The sequence below is a fragment of the Palaemon carinicauda genome, chromosome 29 (genome assembly GCF_036898095.1).
Source record: "Palaemon carinicauda isolate YSFRI2023 chromosome 29, ASM3689809v2, whole genome shotgun sequence".
NCBI lineage: Eukaryota > Metazoa > Arthropoda > Malacostraca > Decapoda > Palaemonidae > Palaemon > Palaemon carinicauda.
The window spans coordinates 74,902,202-74,920,340 of record NC_090753.1 but is presented as its reverse complement, the minus strand read 5'-3'; the positions used below and the strand labels follow the sequence as shown (position 1 = coordinate 74,920,340).

The following is an 18,139-nucleotide window of genomic DNA, read 5'->3' as shown; positions in this document are numbered from 1 at the left end:
ATAGTTTTCTACCACTTTGTTGCTAAAAGCTCTGCAAAATAAAAGCGAACTAGTAATCTGACCAAATTAAGACGAGTTATGAAACTAGATGATTATGAACACCACAGCCTGAAAAGAAAATATTGTATTTTCTGATGGCAGTCAGGTCCTGACACGCCACTTCTAATTTACCGGACAAAGAGAACTGACTCGAAACGGACTGTATTTCATATTGCACTGAGAGGCACCGCTAGCAAAAATATCTGTCTGGTAATCAAACATATTTTAAGTTAACAATTATGATAACACTGCTATATCGTATAGCTTCATTTAAATCTCTTCTCATTACATACATCAATATGGATGAGTTCTATCACCATTTTGAACTTATAAAAAGGAAATGAACATTCTTAGAGAAACACTGCCAGTTGGAAAACATTACTTTTGCATTACCTGACACGAGCATTGCCTTCCATTCCAAACGAATGTATTCTTGTAGCCTCCCAGACTGATTAGGATTTGTGATTATGGATATGAAAAACCATTCAAAGACGTACACTCTAAACCTTCAAAATCTATGAGAGTGCTTCATGTAAGGTTATATATATCTACGTAGTTTCAGACTGGTGAAAGTCAAATAAAACTCTATTAAGTTGATTCTTAAAACTTGGGTTTCCAATGTATACAAGGTGAATTCATAGAGGCCAATGAGTTCCTTCACATAAATGCTAAATCAATTACAATACGGTTTTACAGCACAGACAGAGATCTCCTTACTATACTGCTTTCCTGCACAATATACAATTGTAAATTTTAAGTATGAAATCATCAATAAAAATCCTAAGGTAATTCGGATTTAAATCTTTACTAACTTTCCCCAAAATTAGTTTTTCTTTCAGAGAATTTTGCCCAAATAGGTAAAATATTCATATAAGAATGACTTCTAGATATATTGTAAAATGGTAAGAGTTCAATCTTTAATGAAGAAACACACAAAATTCCTACTGGCTCAACTGTAATAAACACCTGCTAAGTATAGATTTTATCAATTTGTACTAACATAATGAATGATTAATTACATATGATATGACTCAAACCAGTGATAAACAAATCCACCTTAAAAATAAATGCTGAAAATTTCAGCTTCAGGGTGCCAATGTATAATTGTGTGTCAGTTTAAATGTACTGATGTCAAGTGTGTAGATAAATTTATACATACACACCTTGGCCATTTCAGGTGGCCAAGAGTCGCCCACCATTTATCGTCAGATTGAACGGCCACGTCGTCTCTGAAGCGCTAATACAGTGTTGCACAATTTCTCTTGTTGACAAAAACATTTGACTAGCCTCAATCGCATATCTTGGCATTAAATAAAACAAGCTGTGAAGCTTTTCACAGTAAAAAAAAAAAAAAAAAAAGCTAAATCAAAATAAGATCTATTCGCGTAACTTGTGCCACTCGGCAATCTGCCGGCGTGGCGATGTCACGACCTCACTCCAGTGGTGATTGGCTGACCCACATGCCGCTGCTCGGGCTCCACCCAGTTCGAGGCGACCAATTACCTGTTACGTACAGAAAAATAATTGTATTAGAATCTAAAAACTGCTCGATAAAAAAAGAGAAAACAGTACAGTACAGAATAATAAAAAGTAAAACTTAAGAGATCAAATGCATTTAAACTCTAACAAATCTGTTTGAATAATACTTTTGAACATATTTTCAACCTGAAATTGACTTATAATTTGAAGATCAAATGAGCATCTGCAAATTGCTAGAACATGAGCAGCTGAAATTTTGCAGTATGGTTCCCACTGTTTTGCACACTCACAAAATATTGCTTTTCTTTAATTTCTATTGTTTTTTGTCATTTTGATACATACTCATTAAGACTGAGGCTTCAGAAGGTTGGTGGTAGTGATAAAGAAAATTGTGAGAGCCACATTAGGATTAAAACAAAGAATCATTGCAAAATAGCGAGCGGTGGGCTCACGTCTGATATATTCCAGCAACATTCGATTAGACCATCAATTCTCCTCACTACTGATAAAATTAAATCCAATTTTCATTTACTTCCTCTATCTATTTTGTTTCTTGTTAGATTTTATGTACTTAGTACTTTAAAAAGGTCTCGGTCAGATTTCGCCAGTCGTCTCTATCTTGAGCTTTTAATTTAATACTGTACTTCTCTATTCATCGTCTACTTCATGCTTCATAGTCCTCAGCCATGTAGGGCTGGGTCTTCCAACTCTTCTAGTCTCTTGTGAAACCCAGTTAAAAGTTTTGGTGAACTACTCTCTTTTGGGGAGTGCAAAGAGCATGCCCAAACCATCTCCATCTACCCCTCACCATAATCTCATCCCCGTACAATGCTTTTAAATACTTAGATTTTCTTCAAAGAAAATAACTATCATAGACTCGGAAGCTTTAATGTAGGAACATTTGGAATGACTTTTCCAATCAATCATCGTTAAACAAATTGTGTACGGACTGTGTCAAGTAATCTACTATTCAAGAAGATCTCTACTTATTTTTATACAATACTGTATACTGTTTTATTCCAGCTGTTACCAAGTTGTGGAATGATCTTCCTAATAGGGTAGTTGAATCAGTAGAACTTCAAAAGTTCAAAGTTGGAGCAAATGCTTTTTAGTTGACCAGGCGGACATGAGTCTTTTATAGTTTATTTATGACATATTTGTTTTTGATATTGTTAATAGCTTATATATGACATGTCTGTTTTGACGTTGTTACTTTTTTTTAGAATGATTTAATTGTTAATTTGTTCTCTTCATTTATTTATTTCCTTTCCTCACTGGGCTATTTTTCCCTGTTGGAGCCCCTGGGCTTATAGCATCTTGCTTTTCCAACTAGGGTTGTAGCTTGGAGAGTAATAATAATAATAATACTTTAAACTTGAGTACAAAACTACTAATAGCAATTGTCAGTATTTCCTATTAAAATTTAGACCTACTGAAACTTATATTTCGACCCTACAATTTCCTCCAAATTCAGTCAAATAAGACTGATTTCTAACTATCGAGTAATCAAGATTTTTAGGAGGTAAAGTACAAAATAACTTAACTATAACAACCTATAACAACAACTGACTGTGACCATGGTTTATTTAATCTTATTTCAATGTTGTTACTATTGGTAAAGTATTTCCTTTTAATTGTTCATTACTTCTCTTATACTGTAGTTTATTTATTCCTTATTTCCTTTCCTCACTGGGCTATTTTCCCTTGCTGGAGCCCATGGGCTTATAGCATCCTGCTTTTCAAGCTGGGGTTATAGCTTAACAAATAATAATAATAATAATAATAATAATAATAATAATAATAATAATAATAATAATAATAATAATAATAATGCACTGAGAAAATCTAATAACTCTCTCAACAGTCTAACCTCATTTTTGGTGACCCGATCCCAATCCAGCAGATGGAATTCCAGGCTGATGCTTTCCAGCCCTTCAATGCCAGCTGGAAGATCAAACACGAATGACTCATTGAAGACAGGGTTTAGGGTTCGCTTCTTCACGTGCGTCTTTTTCTTAGCTATTCGCTGTCCATTTGACAGGAGGTAGATCTTCACATAAGGATCTGTAAACAGAATATCTTTAGTCAAAGAAGAACAATTCATACATACATACATACATATACCAAGGCACTTCCCCCAATTTTGGGGGGTAGCCGACATCAACAAAGAAACAAAAACAAAAAGGGGACCTCCACTCTCTACGTTCCTCCCAGCCTAACCAGGGACTCAACCGAGTTCAGCTGGTACTGCTAGGGTGTCACAGCCCACCCTCCCACATTATCCACCACAGATGAAGCTTCATAATGCTGAATCCCCTACTGCTACTACCTCTGCGGTCATCTAAGGCATCGGAGGCAGCAGCAGGGCCTACCGGAACTGCGTCACAATCGCTCGCCATTCATTCCTATTTCTAGCACGCTCTCTTGCCTCGCTCACATATTATTAGTTAAACAAATCTCCTTTAAATGTCTGAATGTACAAACTTCAACCAACACTGGATGTGAAGTTATGTAAATAAATCATTTAAAGAAATTTTGTCAAAACCATACACCCATATTAAGTAACATTCAAATTCTAAATTCTGTTCAACTCATGAATGACTGCTTTTATCAAATTGCTTGTTATTTCTAATCTTTCTAAAGGCTCTCTCATCCACTAAAGGGTGTCACAATCCCTACTGGCTCATCTGATTGTCAACAACCTCCCATTTATAGTCCTATTCAATCACTAAATCTTAAAGAAACCGTTTCTCTTTCTTCAATTATAGCTGTTCAATTTTGATTTTTACAACCTTACCAATTCTAAATTTTTTCTAACCTTCATAATTTTGCTAACCCAGGCATTACCTTTCCTTCTTTTTATAGGCTGCTATCTTAAGCAGCAGTCTTAGCTAGCTTAAGCCCTGATATATAAACAAGTGTCCCTTCCTCTGAAAAAAATAATAATTTCCATCACCTGAAGAAACTACTAAAAGCAAAACTAAAACATTGATGGAGTTTTCTTTTTTCTCCATGACTTGTTAAAGTAATAACCTTTGAAACTCTTACCCGAGAGTCCAGTAATGTCCATCTTGGGAAGATTCCTGGCCTTGAGGACGACCACAGTCAAGCGGTTGGCAGCCGGTTGGTGACACAGGGAGACCAACAACTCTCCCCTTCCCTGCGAACGGATCTGTGGGTAGGCACCAGATCATAAAGGGAGAAACACCATTGCGATAACACTCATCATCGCTACAGGTGAGATGGGCTTCTTATGATGGAGGGCTAAAGAGTATCGAGAGACTCGCAGCCAAGATCATAAGACATCGGGTGGATTAATTCACTTTTATCAGGGTTGCACTGAAGTACGTATATTTAATGGTAAGTTTTAATTTACACGATACTTAGAACATTCGAGTACAAATGGTGTATGTTTATATAGAGTATGGGGGTCCTTCAAGTACAAATGGCGTACTCGTATGTTTATAGAGTATGGGGTATAGATACTCATACGTCTGTATTTATATGTTGTGCTTATATGTTTCAACACGAAGACATATAATTTAATTTTTCTTTGGGGATCACTATTTTGTATAGGGCTAAAATGGGGGTTGTCGATTAACTCATGATGAATAGGATTCAGCTTGTAATACTTTCCGAGCTTTGAGTCAGGCTCCATAAAATTAGATTATATGAAAAAACACCCAAAATTATTCTTACAAAAAGGGGATTTATTTTTCTGATGACTGAAGAACATTCTCAAAAAGTTAAACACCCAAAAGCACAGTCCACATAGACTTTCGTTGATGGATGGCTAACTACTCATGGAATACAACTATAGTCAATTTCTTTTAATGAGGCGCATTTGCACTGACTCGCAGAGTTGCCCTTTTAGCTCGGAAAAGTTTCCTACTATCTGATTGGTTAGAATGATCTTGTCCAACCAATCAGCGATCAGGAAACTATTTCCGAGCGAAAAGGGCACCCCTGCGAGTCGGTGCAAATCTGCCTCACTAAAAAGAATTGACTATAGTGACTTTGAATTTCAGTTTTATGCATATACAAACTAGAGCGATTACTTGACTGGCTTATTCAGCATTTTTAATAAACTGCAAATACCATGGCGTTTTGGCTTGCAAGTATTCAAGATCCTCATGTGAGAGACAATAAGTTAGTTGCTCATACAGCTTCTTAGCATTTTATTTTTACAATTATATGGTTGCAATAAAACAGAGTCAATTTATCACTTCTGATGTAATACAGTAACATAATTGTTCATCTTTTAAATAAAATTCTCCAAATAATACAACATTTTATCTTTCATAAATAAAAGTCTCCAAATAATAAAATCGTTTATCTTTCACAAATAAAATTATTCCAATACAGTAATATTATTGTTTATCTTCAATAGGGGTAAATGAAATTCTCCGATTAGATGCCTATGGCAAAAATTGACAGAATAATCCTTATTGCTTCAAGGTAGTGTACCTAGTCAAGGGTTTCTCTCTTTAGTCCATAATGCTATGTACTTTGCTGCAACATACCTGTGCAGTACTGTATATGCAAACTATAGTCAATTTTTTTTAGCGAGGCAGATTTGCACCGACTCGCAGCGGTGCCCTTTCAGCTCGGAAAAGTTTGCGGATCGCTGATTGGTTGGACAAGATAATTCTAACCAATCAGCGATCAGGAAACTTTTCCGAGCTAAAAGGGCACTGCTGCGAGTCGGTGCAAATCTGCCTCGCTAAAAAAAATTGACTATAGTTAGAAACTGTTTACAGCACTATATATAGTATACTGTAGTGCATATGGGATAAAATGCGATATATGGTAATTGTAATAAAACAATACACTTTGTATGCCCATTTGAAATTTGTTGAAATCAATTTATGGATATCTAAGAGTTTAACTGATATTTAGAATACGATAAATTAGAGAATTTTTATGAAACATGCAACCAGTATACAAATTATACAGTATAAGTTGCATGATAAACTACCAAACTATTTTATGTGAAGGGATTAAGTTTTTACAAATGTCCAGAAACATCCAAAGGTTTTTATATTTCTTTACATCTAGCCATGAAGGCTGTCTGGAATTAAGAGGTTAATGATGCTGGCTACTTAATTTCTAATTTTCGTTTAAGCCCTTTTCATCACATCATAACTATGGAACACTACAAAGAGATTCTTATTTGGATCTGAGATAATTATGCTATTTAGAAAGCTTGTCCTTGAGTGACACTACTTCAGCTCTGAGGAACAACAGTTATCATGAAGTATTGGTCTATTATTGTTTAATTACAAGAAGAAAATGTAATACAGGTGGTAACATTGCCAAATAGTTCCTCGCTTCACAATACAGTCTAACCACATTCCCTAACCCAGTGGTTCCCAAACTATCTTAGCTGATGCCCCCTTTTTGCTTCCAGTAGACCTGTACGCCCCCTCTCGATTTTTTTTTTTTATATGAAATGATTCTTACATTTATTTCTTAGCATTGTACAGGAAAACATATTTCTGTTTGTATTACATTTTAATAATGAAAGCCACTCAAACAAACAAATAATAGTACATTCCAGTAACTAAGAACGAAACATTTGGTTCAAAGTGACCGAAAAAAAGTTTGAATATAAGCAAATTGGCAAAATTGAGTTGCAATTTTAAGAATAGATAATTTGAAAACATGGCATATAATATTTGGAAATACTTATGAGACTAAGGCACAATTTATGTAATGACAGATATTTGTTCTTTTAATGATTTTATTAATCTATTAAACAAGTAATTTCGACCAGATGACTTCACGGCCCCCTTGTATCGTCCTCACGGCCCCCCCTAGTGGGGCGCGCCCCCCAGTTTGGGAACCACTGCAGGCCTAACCTGATCCAGATCTCTTTGATTCATTGCCCTAATTTTATCATTCAAAATAACAGTCCCGCTCATAGGGCATGAATAACTATTCAGCATTTTTACCACTGGTATTCAAACTGAAATGGGAAGACTAACCAAATCTCAGGAGAAATTAGGAAGGGCAAACATCCCCTCTGAACATTACATATTTTACAGGTACTGGATATTACATCTTTATCATTAATAAAATGGAAGATATATACCAATTCAGAAAGAAACAGAGATTCGAAAAGAAGGGCAGAAAGAAGGGAGTCGTAACTATAGTTCCATAAAAAGGAATGAAAGTACGGTATATTTTTAAAGACAATTTTCATTTGATGATTAAAATCAGACAAATGCTAAATGTAACTCCAAAACATTTACCAAGACTTATGTAGTTGTGATACAAAATGTATGTAGTCACGTCATATACAGTACATGTACAGTATATGCATTTCTTGTACTTCTTTTATCATGCAAATGTAACAGATGACACCACCTACAGTAAGTCAACACAAATACATTACTGTTCGATGTAGTCATATGACTGTCTCATGATGCTCTGCAAATGCACCTTAAAATCCTTTTACTTTTTCAAATTCATTTTGAAACATTTTCAACAACAAATGTAACAATAAATAGATCTATATGTCCTTGTTTAAGTTTTGGTCCACTTATAATTTTAACTGAAAAATTGAAATATTCTGTAGGAATAAAATCAATTTAAATCTGACCCCTTCAAATGAAAAACTTATTTTTGATAATGAACACTATAGGGAGGTCAAGGGGAAGAGGCAGTAAAGAGTATTTCATAAGTTTAGTACAACCGACCTTAGGAAAAAACCATTTGATAATAACTACAGAAACTGATTATATCATTCATCATATATTAGCGTGCCTTTTTCCCATTCGTATGGGGTAACACGGTTGCCTTCTTTTTGAAGGACTTAGCTTTGGCTCTGGGGTGGACCTTGGTCCCGACCGGCTGCCCTGCCTGCCGTAGCATTACCAATGATAATTTTAATTCCCATTTTTCCTACCCTATAGAAATTGTTGGCTGCCAAACAGGAATCTAGTCATGGTCTATACAGTATACTGCAGAAAAAAAAAAAAAAAAAAAAAACACTGATTACTCTAAATATCTCCTGTACTACAAAATCAAGAATATGGTTTGAAACAGGATTATCAAAAGGGAAAGAATAGTTTTAATAATCCTGTAACATTAAAGTGTTTGTTCTGTAAGGGCATATTCAAGTAAAATAAGATAAAAATGTAAAACAAGAGGAAGAAAAAGTCTTTGATAGGTATGGAGAGAAGAACTGCTATTAAACATAAGGTTTTTGGGTCAATATACTGTATTAATCTCTTGCAAAGACTTTTAAAATACCTACATTCAATACTGTCATTAGCTACATTGGCATCTTATAGAGAAAATATTACTTCTGAGTTGAATAAGATATTAAAACCAAGCCACTTTAAAATGCATGCTTCAGAGTTAACCAAAAGAAAATGATCAGCACAACATCTAAAGAGGGAGAAAAGTTATTGCGTCAAACCTGATGACAGAGAAAACTGAACATCTTGGTAAATGAAAAAGACTACCGCAATCAGTTTCAAGGGGGAAATTAAAAGAATTCATTTTTTATATATAAAATTTTGTCAATTTCTGGAAGCATAAAAGCACACTTCTAGGAATGTATGCATTCTGATAATTGCAAGGTTCTTGTTAAAGGCAATTCTCATGAAAAAATAAACAATGTAGTCGTTACTTTTAAAAGTTCATTTGCATTCAATAAGAGAAGACATGCCTTGCATGAAAATAATTCCCCAGAGATAGATAAAAAATGCTAAATAATCTTTTTTCTTCATTACATTTAAAACTAAAGAATACATTCATGAAAAGTCCACTTTGCAAAGTCATCTTTCCTAGAAACAGTACCAAAGAAGAGTAAAAGTAATCCTTTCCAGGAGAGAGCATGGGTTACCTTTGGCGTTAAAAGATTACCTTGTTTTGAGGGGGACACAAAGGGAGGTTACCTTGAGGAAGTGCAGGTTACCTTAAGAGATCGCGGGTTAATCTCTCGTGTGAGGCTAATCGAGTTCTCAGTGTTGGTGAGGTCCAGTTGACCCAGAGGGGACACAACCTCCCCGATGATGTCGTCGCGAGAGTAACGGTCGAAGCTTAAGACCACAAAGTGAAGAGTTATGTTCTGGAAGAGAAACAAAAGAACTGAAATAAAAAAAAATTCGAGGTAAGAATATTCAGTATAGAATATAAATTACATCCAATAAGCTAATTAGAATAAAAAATCTATTGTAAGAAATTGTCAAACAAAATTGAAACTTTGACATTTATAAATATGTAAGCTTATATAAAAAGTTAGAGACATAACATAACCTAATTATAATTTTCCTTACAGTATGAACAATATAGTTTTATATATCAGGCATCTAATGTTCTCAACTGGGAGGACAGTATGTTTTGAGGTGACCAGGAATATTTTGGAGGACAGTAGCACACTCTTAGCAAAAAAATCACATCTTACTAATGACAATAGCTTTCCTAATAAGTGCCCTTATTTTTACATAATACTAACATTGTCTTTTTTTTATTATAAACAAGAATTATCAACACATTGATTCTAATAATTATTGCAACCATGAGGTCTTACTTCTATATTACAGGAGTGTATGTATGGGCTAAAAGTGCTTGTTTAAAACTTCATAAGTAAGAGCTAATTATCAGAGACCATCCATCGCATTAGATGTATGTATGTAGGCCACTATACTTATTTTTTTTATAGGTCAACTCTTTCATATACCTTTAAATTATAAAATAATATGCAATTTGCGGCAAGAATTCCTTACGGCAAAAATACCTAGTGGCAAAGTTTCCTACGGCAAAAAATCCGTGACAAAAAGTCCTACGGCGAAAATGTATGCGGCAAGAATTCCTAGAACCCAATTTGTGTACTATACAGCAACGTCACATTTTTCTTTAAGTTTTTCCAATCCCAATACGGCATTCTTTACCTGCAGCTGGGAGAAATTAATCCCGTAGAAGGTGAAATCTTCATCATAGACAGGGTTAAGTGTCTTTCTGAGGACACGTGTCTTAACCTTGTGTTGTTTCTCGGGCAGGAGTTGCAACTTCACGTAAGGGTCGCTGGATGTGAGGGCCAGGTCCTTGGCTGGTAAGTCGGTGCATTTGACAATAGTTACCACCAGGGCGTTCTTGTCAAAGTTGTACCTGAAATGAAGGAGAATGACTGTTTAGTTTTCTTAAAACAATATCACAAAAGATGAGTTTCATAATATTTCCCTCAAATATCACAGGATTGTCAAATATTCTCAGAGTTTAATCGTAGTATTTTGTTACAGACAACTGTTAAACCCCACCAAATACTAAGGTATGTCTAACCTTGGACTTTGACAAATTTCTTACAACCATTTCTTATATCACGACTAATGAGACAAAATTCTAATGCCTCCTTGTTTAAAGGTTTAAAGGCCGCTCATGAATGGCAGAGGCAAGGGACAGCAACATTGTCCTATGAGGCAGGACAATGCCTTACAGACTGACCATATATACATATGATCAGAGCCCAAGCCCCCTCCCCACCCAAGCTAGGACCAAGGAGGGCCAGGCAATTGCTGCTGATGACTCAGCAGATAGACATATAGGCTCCCCCAAACCCTCCATCCTTAGATCACAAGGATGGTGAGGTTGCAGCAACCAAAGAAAATAACGAGTCTGAGCGAGACTTGAACCACAGTCTGGCGTTCATCAGTCAGGCAATGATAAAAAAAAAAAGGAATTGGATACCATCACCATCCATTGATATAAACTTTCTCAAAACTCGGGTAAGATGGAATGGCCTCCTAAAAATCTCTGGATATCCACAATACTTTTCGTTCAAATTATCTGCGAGTGATATGAGAGAGAGAGAGAGAGAGAGAGAGAGAGAGAGAGAGAGAGAGAGAGAGAGGGAGAGAGAGAGAGAGAGAATAAAAACTGTCTATCAGCGAGATGGGTATTTCAGAATTTGCACATTTTCTCTCTCCCTCATTTGCTGGGACAAGCTTTATACTTTGTCCAAATGAATGCAATGTTTCCTACAGAAATACAGTAAGTAAACTGTTAATAGATGTCTTCCAAATTACACGCGTAAATTATTCACTCAAAAGACCTAGCAGAGACGAGTGGGGAATGAATAAATTTCTGGAGGTCTCTTTGCTAACCAGTACCTCCTTATCAAGTTATACTCTGATCCGGTAATAAGAACGTGTTTCTATACATTACATATAAATAAAATGTATAGCACCAAGAAAAGACTTCAATAAAAACTAATACAATTTGAGTAAATTACAATGACTTCTAATCACATTTCACATCTCTAAGTATAAAATTCACCAGCGCTATTCTTTTCCTCAGGAATAATAAAATTGTGGAATGATCTTCCTAATCGGGTAGTTGAATCAGTAGAACTTCAAAAGTTCAAAGTTGGAGCAAATGCTTTTTTGTTGACCAGGCGGACATGATTCTTTTTATAGTTTATTTATGACATATTTGTTTTTGATGTTGTTAATAGTTTATATATGACATATCTGTTTTGACGTTGTTACTTTTTTTAGAATGATTTATTGTTAATTTGTTCTCTTCATTTCCTTATTTCCCTTCCTCACTGGGCTATTTTTCCCTGTTGGAGCCCCTGGGCTTATAGCATCTTGCTTTTCTAACTAGGGTTTAGCTTGGATAGTAATAATAATAATAATAATAATAATAATAATAATAATATTAACTCGGTTACAGCAAACCGAGGTAGTGTCTACATCAAGCCATTAACTCCTCTCGCTAATTGTCAGAGGATAATTTGATCCAGAAATTAGGACGTGGTATTGCATACCAATTACTCATCAGACCTGCGTTTTCTAATCTGCATTATTGAAATTAAGGAAATGCATCTACTTGCAACGAACCAATTAATAAATTCGCAGCAATTCCATTAGTGATGTTAATTTAACAAAATGTGGCGGATCCCTAAACTGGGTGGCTCGTTTCAGAGGAAAGCGTAAAACAAGAGAAATGTATAATTCATTATCCCGATGACCATAACGTTACACTTTCTGCAGCTGAGGCCATATTTAATTATCTGTCGTTCTTGTATGATGATGAACCATTTTGCATAAACGACGCTGAACAAATGCGCTGTGAATATTTGATTATCTTTGTGAGAACATTAAAAAGGGACTTATTTGGATTTTTATTGTAATAAAAGATTATGAAGTCCAATTTCTATACTCTGTCAAATTAAATGAGAATATGCACATAGTAATTTCCACCGATCGAAAGTACAGCCTAGATTCCTATACACCCCAAGACTGATTTAGAAGAAGAACATCGCCCCTAGCTTTCATCAATTTGAGGTTGTGGTGGCTGATGTGGTAACGTCCCTGACTGGTGAACGCCTGACTGGGGTTCGAGTCGTAAAACTCCCAAGCTTCTTTGGTCGCTGCAACCTCACCATCCTTGTGAGCTAAGGATGGGGAGGGGGGGGGGGGGTTTGGGGGGAGCCTATAGGTCTATCTGCTGACTCATCGGGAGCATTTGCCTGACCCTCCTTGGTCCTAGCTTGGGTGGGGAGGGGAATTAGGTGCTAATACGTATATATGGTCAGTCTCTAGGACATTGTCCTGCTCGATAGGGCAATGGCACTGTCCCTCGCCTGTGTCATTCATGAGCGGGCTTTAAAGGAAATAAATTCTGGAAGACGCCTGTTCTGAGACCCGTCCAAAGTTGAACCAAGACTTCCCCACATGTCTCGGGTAACTTAATTAGATATCGCTGTCCTTGAAACTCACCTGAGTTTGAAATGAAGCTTTCCTAGGCGCGTGAGTCCGGTTTCCTTCGTCAGGTTACGTTCGTTGAGCTCGATTTCCTCCTTGGAAGGAGTGCTGGGCTTGTCCTGCTCGTTCTCATAGGACACGGATTCGCCCTCGCACGCCTTGCCGCTCTGAGGAGTCAAAATGGGATAAAAATCATAGGAGAGTTGTTGTGCATCTGGCAAAAGTGGGACTCACAGATTATCGTACCCTACAGAATGATAATATTGTGCTTGATCATTATCTTTTTAAAATCAAATTTTGTTTTTACAATAAAAAAATAGATTCGTAATTTCTCTCTCTCTTTAATTGGCATAAGAAAGACTCACAGAACATCGTGCCAAGAATAATATTGTAATTGATCATTATCTTTTTTTTTTTATTACATATTTTTGCATAAAATATATTTCGAGTTTCTCTTTTTATATATAAATGGAGACCTAAAATAATATTTTTTTTTTCAATTTCCAACATTAGCCTCTCGTTTTTCATCTACAGTTTTAAGGAGAGGGGGAACTGTCCCTCATTTCATGGTATCACTTCATGAGTTTATAGGTATATGAAAAGAACTCAAATTTAAATTATAATAAATACATAATCTAATTTCAGAAAATTCTAATAAATACATAATCTAATTTCAGAAAATTCTAATAAATACATAATCTAATTTCAGAAAATTCTAATAAATACATAATCTAATTTCAGAAAATTCTAATAAATACATAATCTAATTTCAGAAAATTCTTACAAATACATAATCTAATTTCAGAAAATTCTAATAAATACATAATCTAATTTCAGAAAATTCTAATAAATACATAATCTAATTTCAGAAAATTCTAATAAATACAGAAAATTTTAATAAATACATAATCCAATTTCAGAAAATTCTAATAAATACATAACCTAATTTCAGAAAGATTTAGTCTCGTATATCAGTTTGTAATTAAAGCAAATTTTGCAAATATATAGAGACAATCTTATTAAAAATTGAATTAATCCAGTAAAAAAATCAGATATACAAAATTACATCTATAATGTATTACCTGGTGAGCTGGGGACGGGGCTCGGGTGGATGGATAGCTGGGGGACAGGCCACCCCCTGGGGGAAGGCCTCCTGGGGGAGTCCGTGCACCAGTTGGGGACTTTCCACCTGTTAGGAGGCAATTTTAGTTTAATTAAAAGTATAAGATAATTAAATATATACATTCATTAACCTTAAATAAAATAATCATATATAACAAGATAGTGAATATATTCATCATTGAAAAATAATCTTGCGTTTAAATATTTTTATTTAATATTCAAAATGAGAAAATGAGTGAAAAAACAACTCAAATTTAAGTCCATAATATGAAATGTTCCGAGACACTGAAGATATGAAAAATGTGCAATTGAAATGTGGGTAGGAATTCCCGTAGAATTTAAATGGATATCAAATGCTACCTTGAAGTGAACTGAGTTTCAAATATAATTTTCACTAACACCCTTTGGCAAAGTGCAAAATGGAGATAATAGTTAATGAAATAAATAAATAAAAAATAAAATGGAATTAATGAATCTAACTAGCATCAATTTATCTTTTAAATGTTTGTCTTAAAGCAGAAGAAGTAGTAATACAAAGTACAGACAAGTAACAGAAGTAATTCGTTCGTAGCTGAAACAAGAGTGGATTGAAAGTGGGGCATTCCCAACACCTAGGAAATTCGTCAAATTAAAATAAACTCTCTCTCTCTCTCTCTCTCTCTCTCTCTCTCTCTCTCTCCCGGAAGTCCAAAATCACCTGCCACTGGAAGGAGACGACAACAGCCATTCCACGAGTGCTGTCCGGCTTCCATCCCATGGCTTCCCCCTCAAAAAAATATTTCAATTCTTTAATTCTACCGTTTTAATCTCGAATTCAAGCAGTGCCACGTAAATTTTGAGTATTTGTAGTTTCTCTCTCTCTCTCTCTCTCTCTCTCTCTCTCTCTCTCTTACTATGTATATATATATATATATATATAGCATAATAAATAAATGTGTGTGTGAGAGAGAGAGAGAGAGAGAGAGAGAGAGAGAGAGAGAAATTTCCTCTCCAAAAGATTAAAGGTCTTGACTGCGTGATCTCGCCAGGAAATAAAAGTCCAAGTGAAAATGATATCAGAATCACGCACAGAAGAAATCTGTCCTATGTCCAAAAAAAAAAAAAAAAAAAAAAAAAATAAAAAAAAGTTTGAGAACACGGATTCGGAATTTGGGAATGAGAAAGACACTCAGGAATGGGGCTGGAATTAGTTTAGGACTGGGGGGCTGAATTAGGTGTCACAGCGGCTAGAACACTTGCTTAGCTCGGGAGAGGGGCAGGTGTTGATTCCCGGGTGAAATGAATAGTGGTTAATGTACCTGGTAGCTAGTGCAATGCGTTGGGTAGGTCGCAACTAGGGTGGTACAACAACAACAACAACAACAACTACAAAAACAACAACAAACAACAACAGATGCAGCTATTTCTAGTCTACTGCAGGACAAAGGCCTCAACCTTATTCATGTCTGGTGTTTAGCCAGTTTTCCTCCACACGCTGGCCAGTGCGGAATGGTGATAATGGGAGAGTTTTGTCTGATCGCTCACAGCAAACCAACCTAGTACGGGTGGCCCTGACTAGTACAGCTTAGCTGATCATGGGGATACACAAACCCTATCACCACGTTCATGTATCCCTACTCAGATAGGGACCTAAAATATCTATCCTCATTCCCTCTTGGCACATTTCATTCCCAAACTGGAATGAGCACGGGAAAGGGACCTAAACTATTTGATATCCTCATTCCCTCTTGGCACATTTCATTCCCAAACTGGAATGAGCCCAGACATGGATCACGAACATTCCCCAGCCAACACTTTCCAAAATGTTTGCATATGACTTCATCAATTCCTTCAGGCCTGAGTGCGCATTCCATCGGTCGGGGCTTTGAGCATTTAGCAAACTTTTTTTCACCCAAAATCGCAATGCAGATTATGCAAAAGTTTGGAGGTTATATTGAGCTTTTACTTGTTAGGTTTGCGTTATGTAGTTTAGCACGCACGCGCGCACACACATATTTGCTGGTGCAGTGGATAGTAACGCCATATATGTATGTGTGTATAATATATATATATATATATATATACACTATATATATATATATATATATATTTATATATATATATATATATATATACAGTATATATATATATATATATATACACACACATATATATATATATATATATATGGGGATGCCTTAACGTGGCGAAAGTTTGTGTATCGCCATGATCAGCAAAGCTGTACTAGTCACGGCCACCTATACTAGTTTGGTTTGCTATGAACCATCAGACAAAAATTTCCCATTACCAATCTGCAGTGGCCAGAGTGGTCAGAAAAAAACTGGCCAAACTCTAAACATGACTACGGACATGTCTGAGGCACTTGTCCAGCAGTGGACTAGAGACAGATACATTTGTTTTTGTTGTGTATATACACACGTGTCTTTCATGTTCTCAAATTTGAGGTTATAAATATTTCTTAATATCCAAATTTTCCGTAAATTCAGAATACCATATCCAAAGGCATTTTATATAGCGACTGCCTCTACCGTGCTGGGATTCTTAACTATTTATTGGCTCTGGTCAAGGTTCGAACCTATGGGCTCAGAATCAATATAATAAACAATTAACATATTTAGATTCTTAACTATTTATTGGCTCTGGTCAAGGTTCGAACCTATGGGCTCAGAATCAATATAATAAATAATTAACATATTTAGATTCTTAACTATTTATTGGCTCTGGTCAAGGTTCGAACCTATGGGCTCAGAATCAATATAATAAACAATTAACCTATTTAGATTCTTAACTATTTATTGGCTCTGGTCAAGGTTCGAACCTATGGGCTCAGAATCAAAATAATAAATAAACAATTAACTTATTTATCAAACTACCAAGAAAGTTCAGTATCAATTTCAGGGGCGTAGGTTCGAATCCTGGCCCAGGTAGGTTGACTATGCACTTCTTGTATATTTTTGAGTATGCTCTCAGGGCTTCATATAATAAGCTGTGGTCGATTGAACTGATCTTGGATATGAATTGCTATGATTGATAAAATGTGGTCTAAAATGGACAGGCGCTGGGGTCTGGGTTACCATTCTATACCGAGGTACAATTATGGGAACACCTCTAAGTTGTACTATGATGTAGGTAGATAGCTAAAAGGTGGATGTAGGTATAGCACGAAGGCAACGTCGCTGCTAAGACAACATGAGGTACAAATCTTTTGAGGTGAGAGAGAGAGAGAGAGAGAGAGAGAGAGAGAGAGAGAGAGCCCTAACGATTATTTCCTCTCCTACACAGCAAAATACCTAAAAAAAAATCTTTACAGGGATAGCCATCTGTGAGAGAGAGAGAGAGAGAGAGAGAGAGAGGGAGAGAGAACCCTAACGATTACCTCTTCTACACAGCAAGATATATAAAAAAAATCTTTACAGGGATAGCCATCTGTGTGTGAGAGAGAGAGAGAGAGAGAGAGAGAGAGAGAGAGAGAGAGAGCCCTAATGATTATCTCTTCTACACAGCAAAATACAAAAAAACATCTTTACAGGGATAGCCATCTCTGAGAGAGAGAGAGAGAGAGAGAGAGAGAGAGAGAGAGTGTGTGTGTGTTTTCCCTTTCCAAACAAAACATAAACTCCTACACGTATCTGAACGCGAATGTGGGTACAAAAATACTTCCCAAAGTTTAACAAGATTATGATTCTACCTTACGTAAGAAAACCTTCGTTCATGTCCTGGGTCTCCCTAGAGGAGGTTGATATCAAGAGGGGATGGGGGGGGGGTAAGATTTGGAAGGAGGA

General features: G+C 35.9%; 1 protein-coding gene across 2 annotated transcripts in view; it reads right to left on the bottom strand.

The window, feature by feature from the left end:
- Nucleotides 1-252: 252 nt before the first annotated feature.
- Nucleotides 253-18,139, bottom strand: part of Syt4 (Synaptotagmin 4) — a 20,458-nt gene continuing 2,571 nt past the window's right edge. Inside the window, exons 2-8 of one of the 2 annotated variants that reach the window (XM_068352750.1) lie at nt 14,318-14,424; nt 13,251-13,402; nt 10,422-10,638; nt 9,446-9,598; nt 4,567-4,690; nt 3,389-3,582; nt 253-1,542 (exon numbers count right to left, since the gene is read on the bottom strand). In XM_068352750.1, the coding sequence (XP_068208851.1) occupies nt 1,417-1,542; nt 3,389-3,582; nt 4,567-4,690; nt 9,446-9,598; nt 10,422-10,638; nt 13,251-13,402; nt 14,318-14,424 (1,073 nt within the window). In that variant the 3' untranslated portion in view covers nt 253-1,416. The remainder of the gene's footprint in view (nt 1,543-3,388; nt 3,583-4,566; nt 4,691-9,445; nt 9,599-10,421; nt 10,639-13,250; nt 13,403-14,317; nt 14,425-18,139) is intronic. The other variant, XM_068352751.1, reaches the window with a different exon arrangement.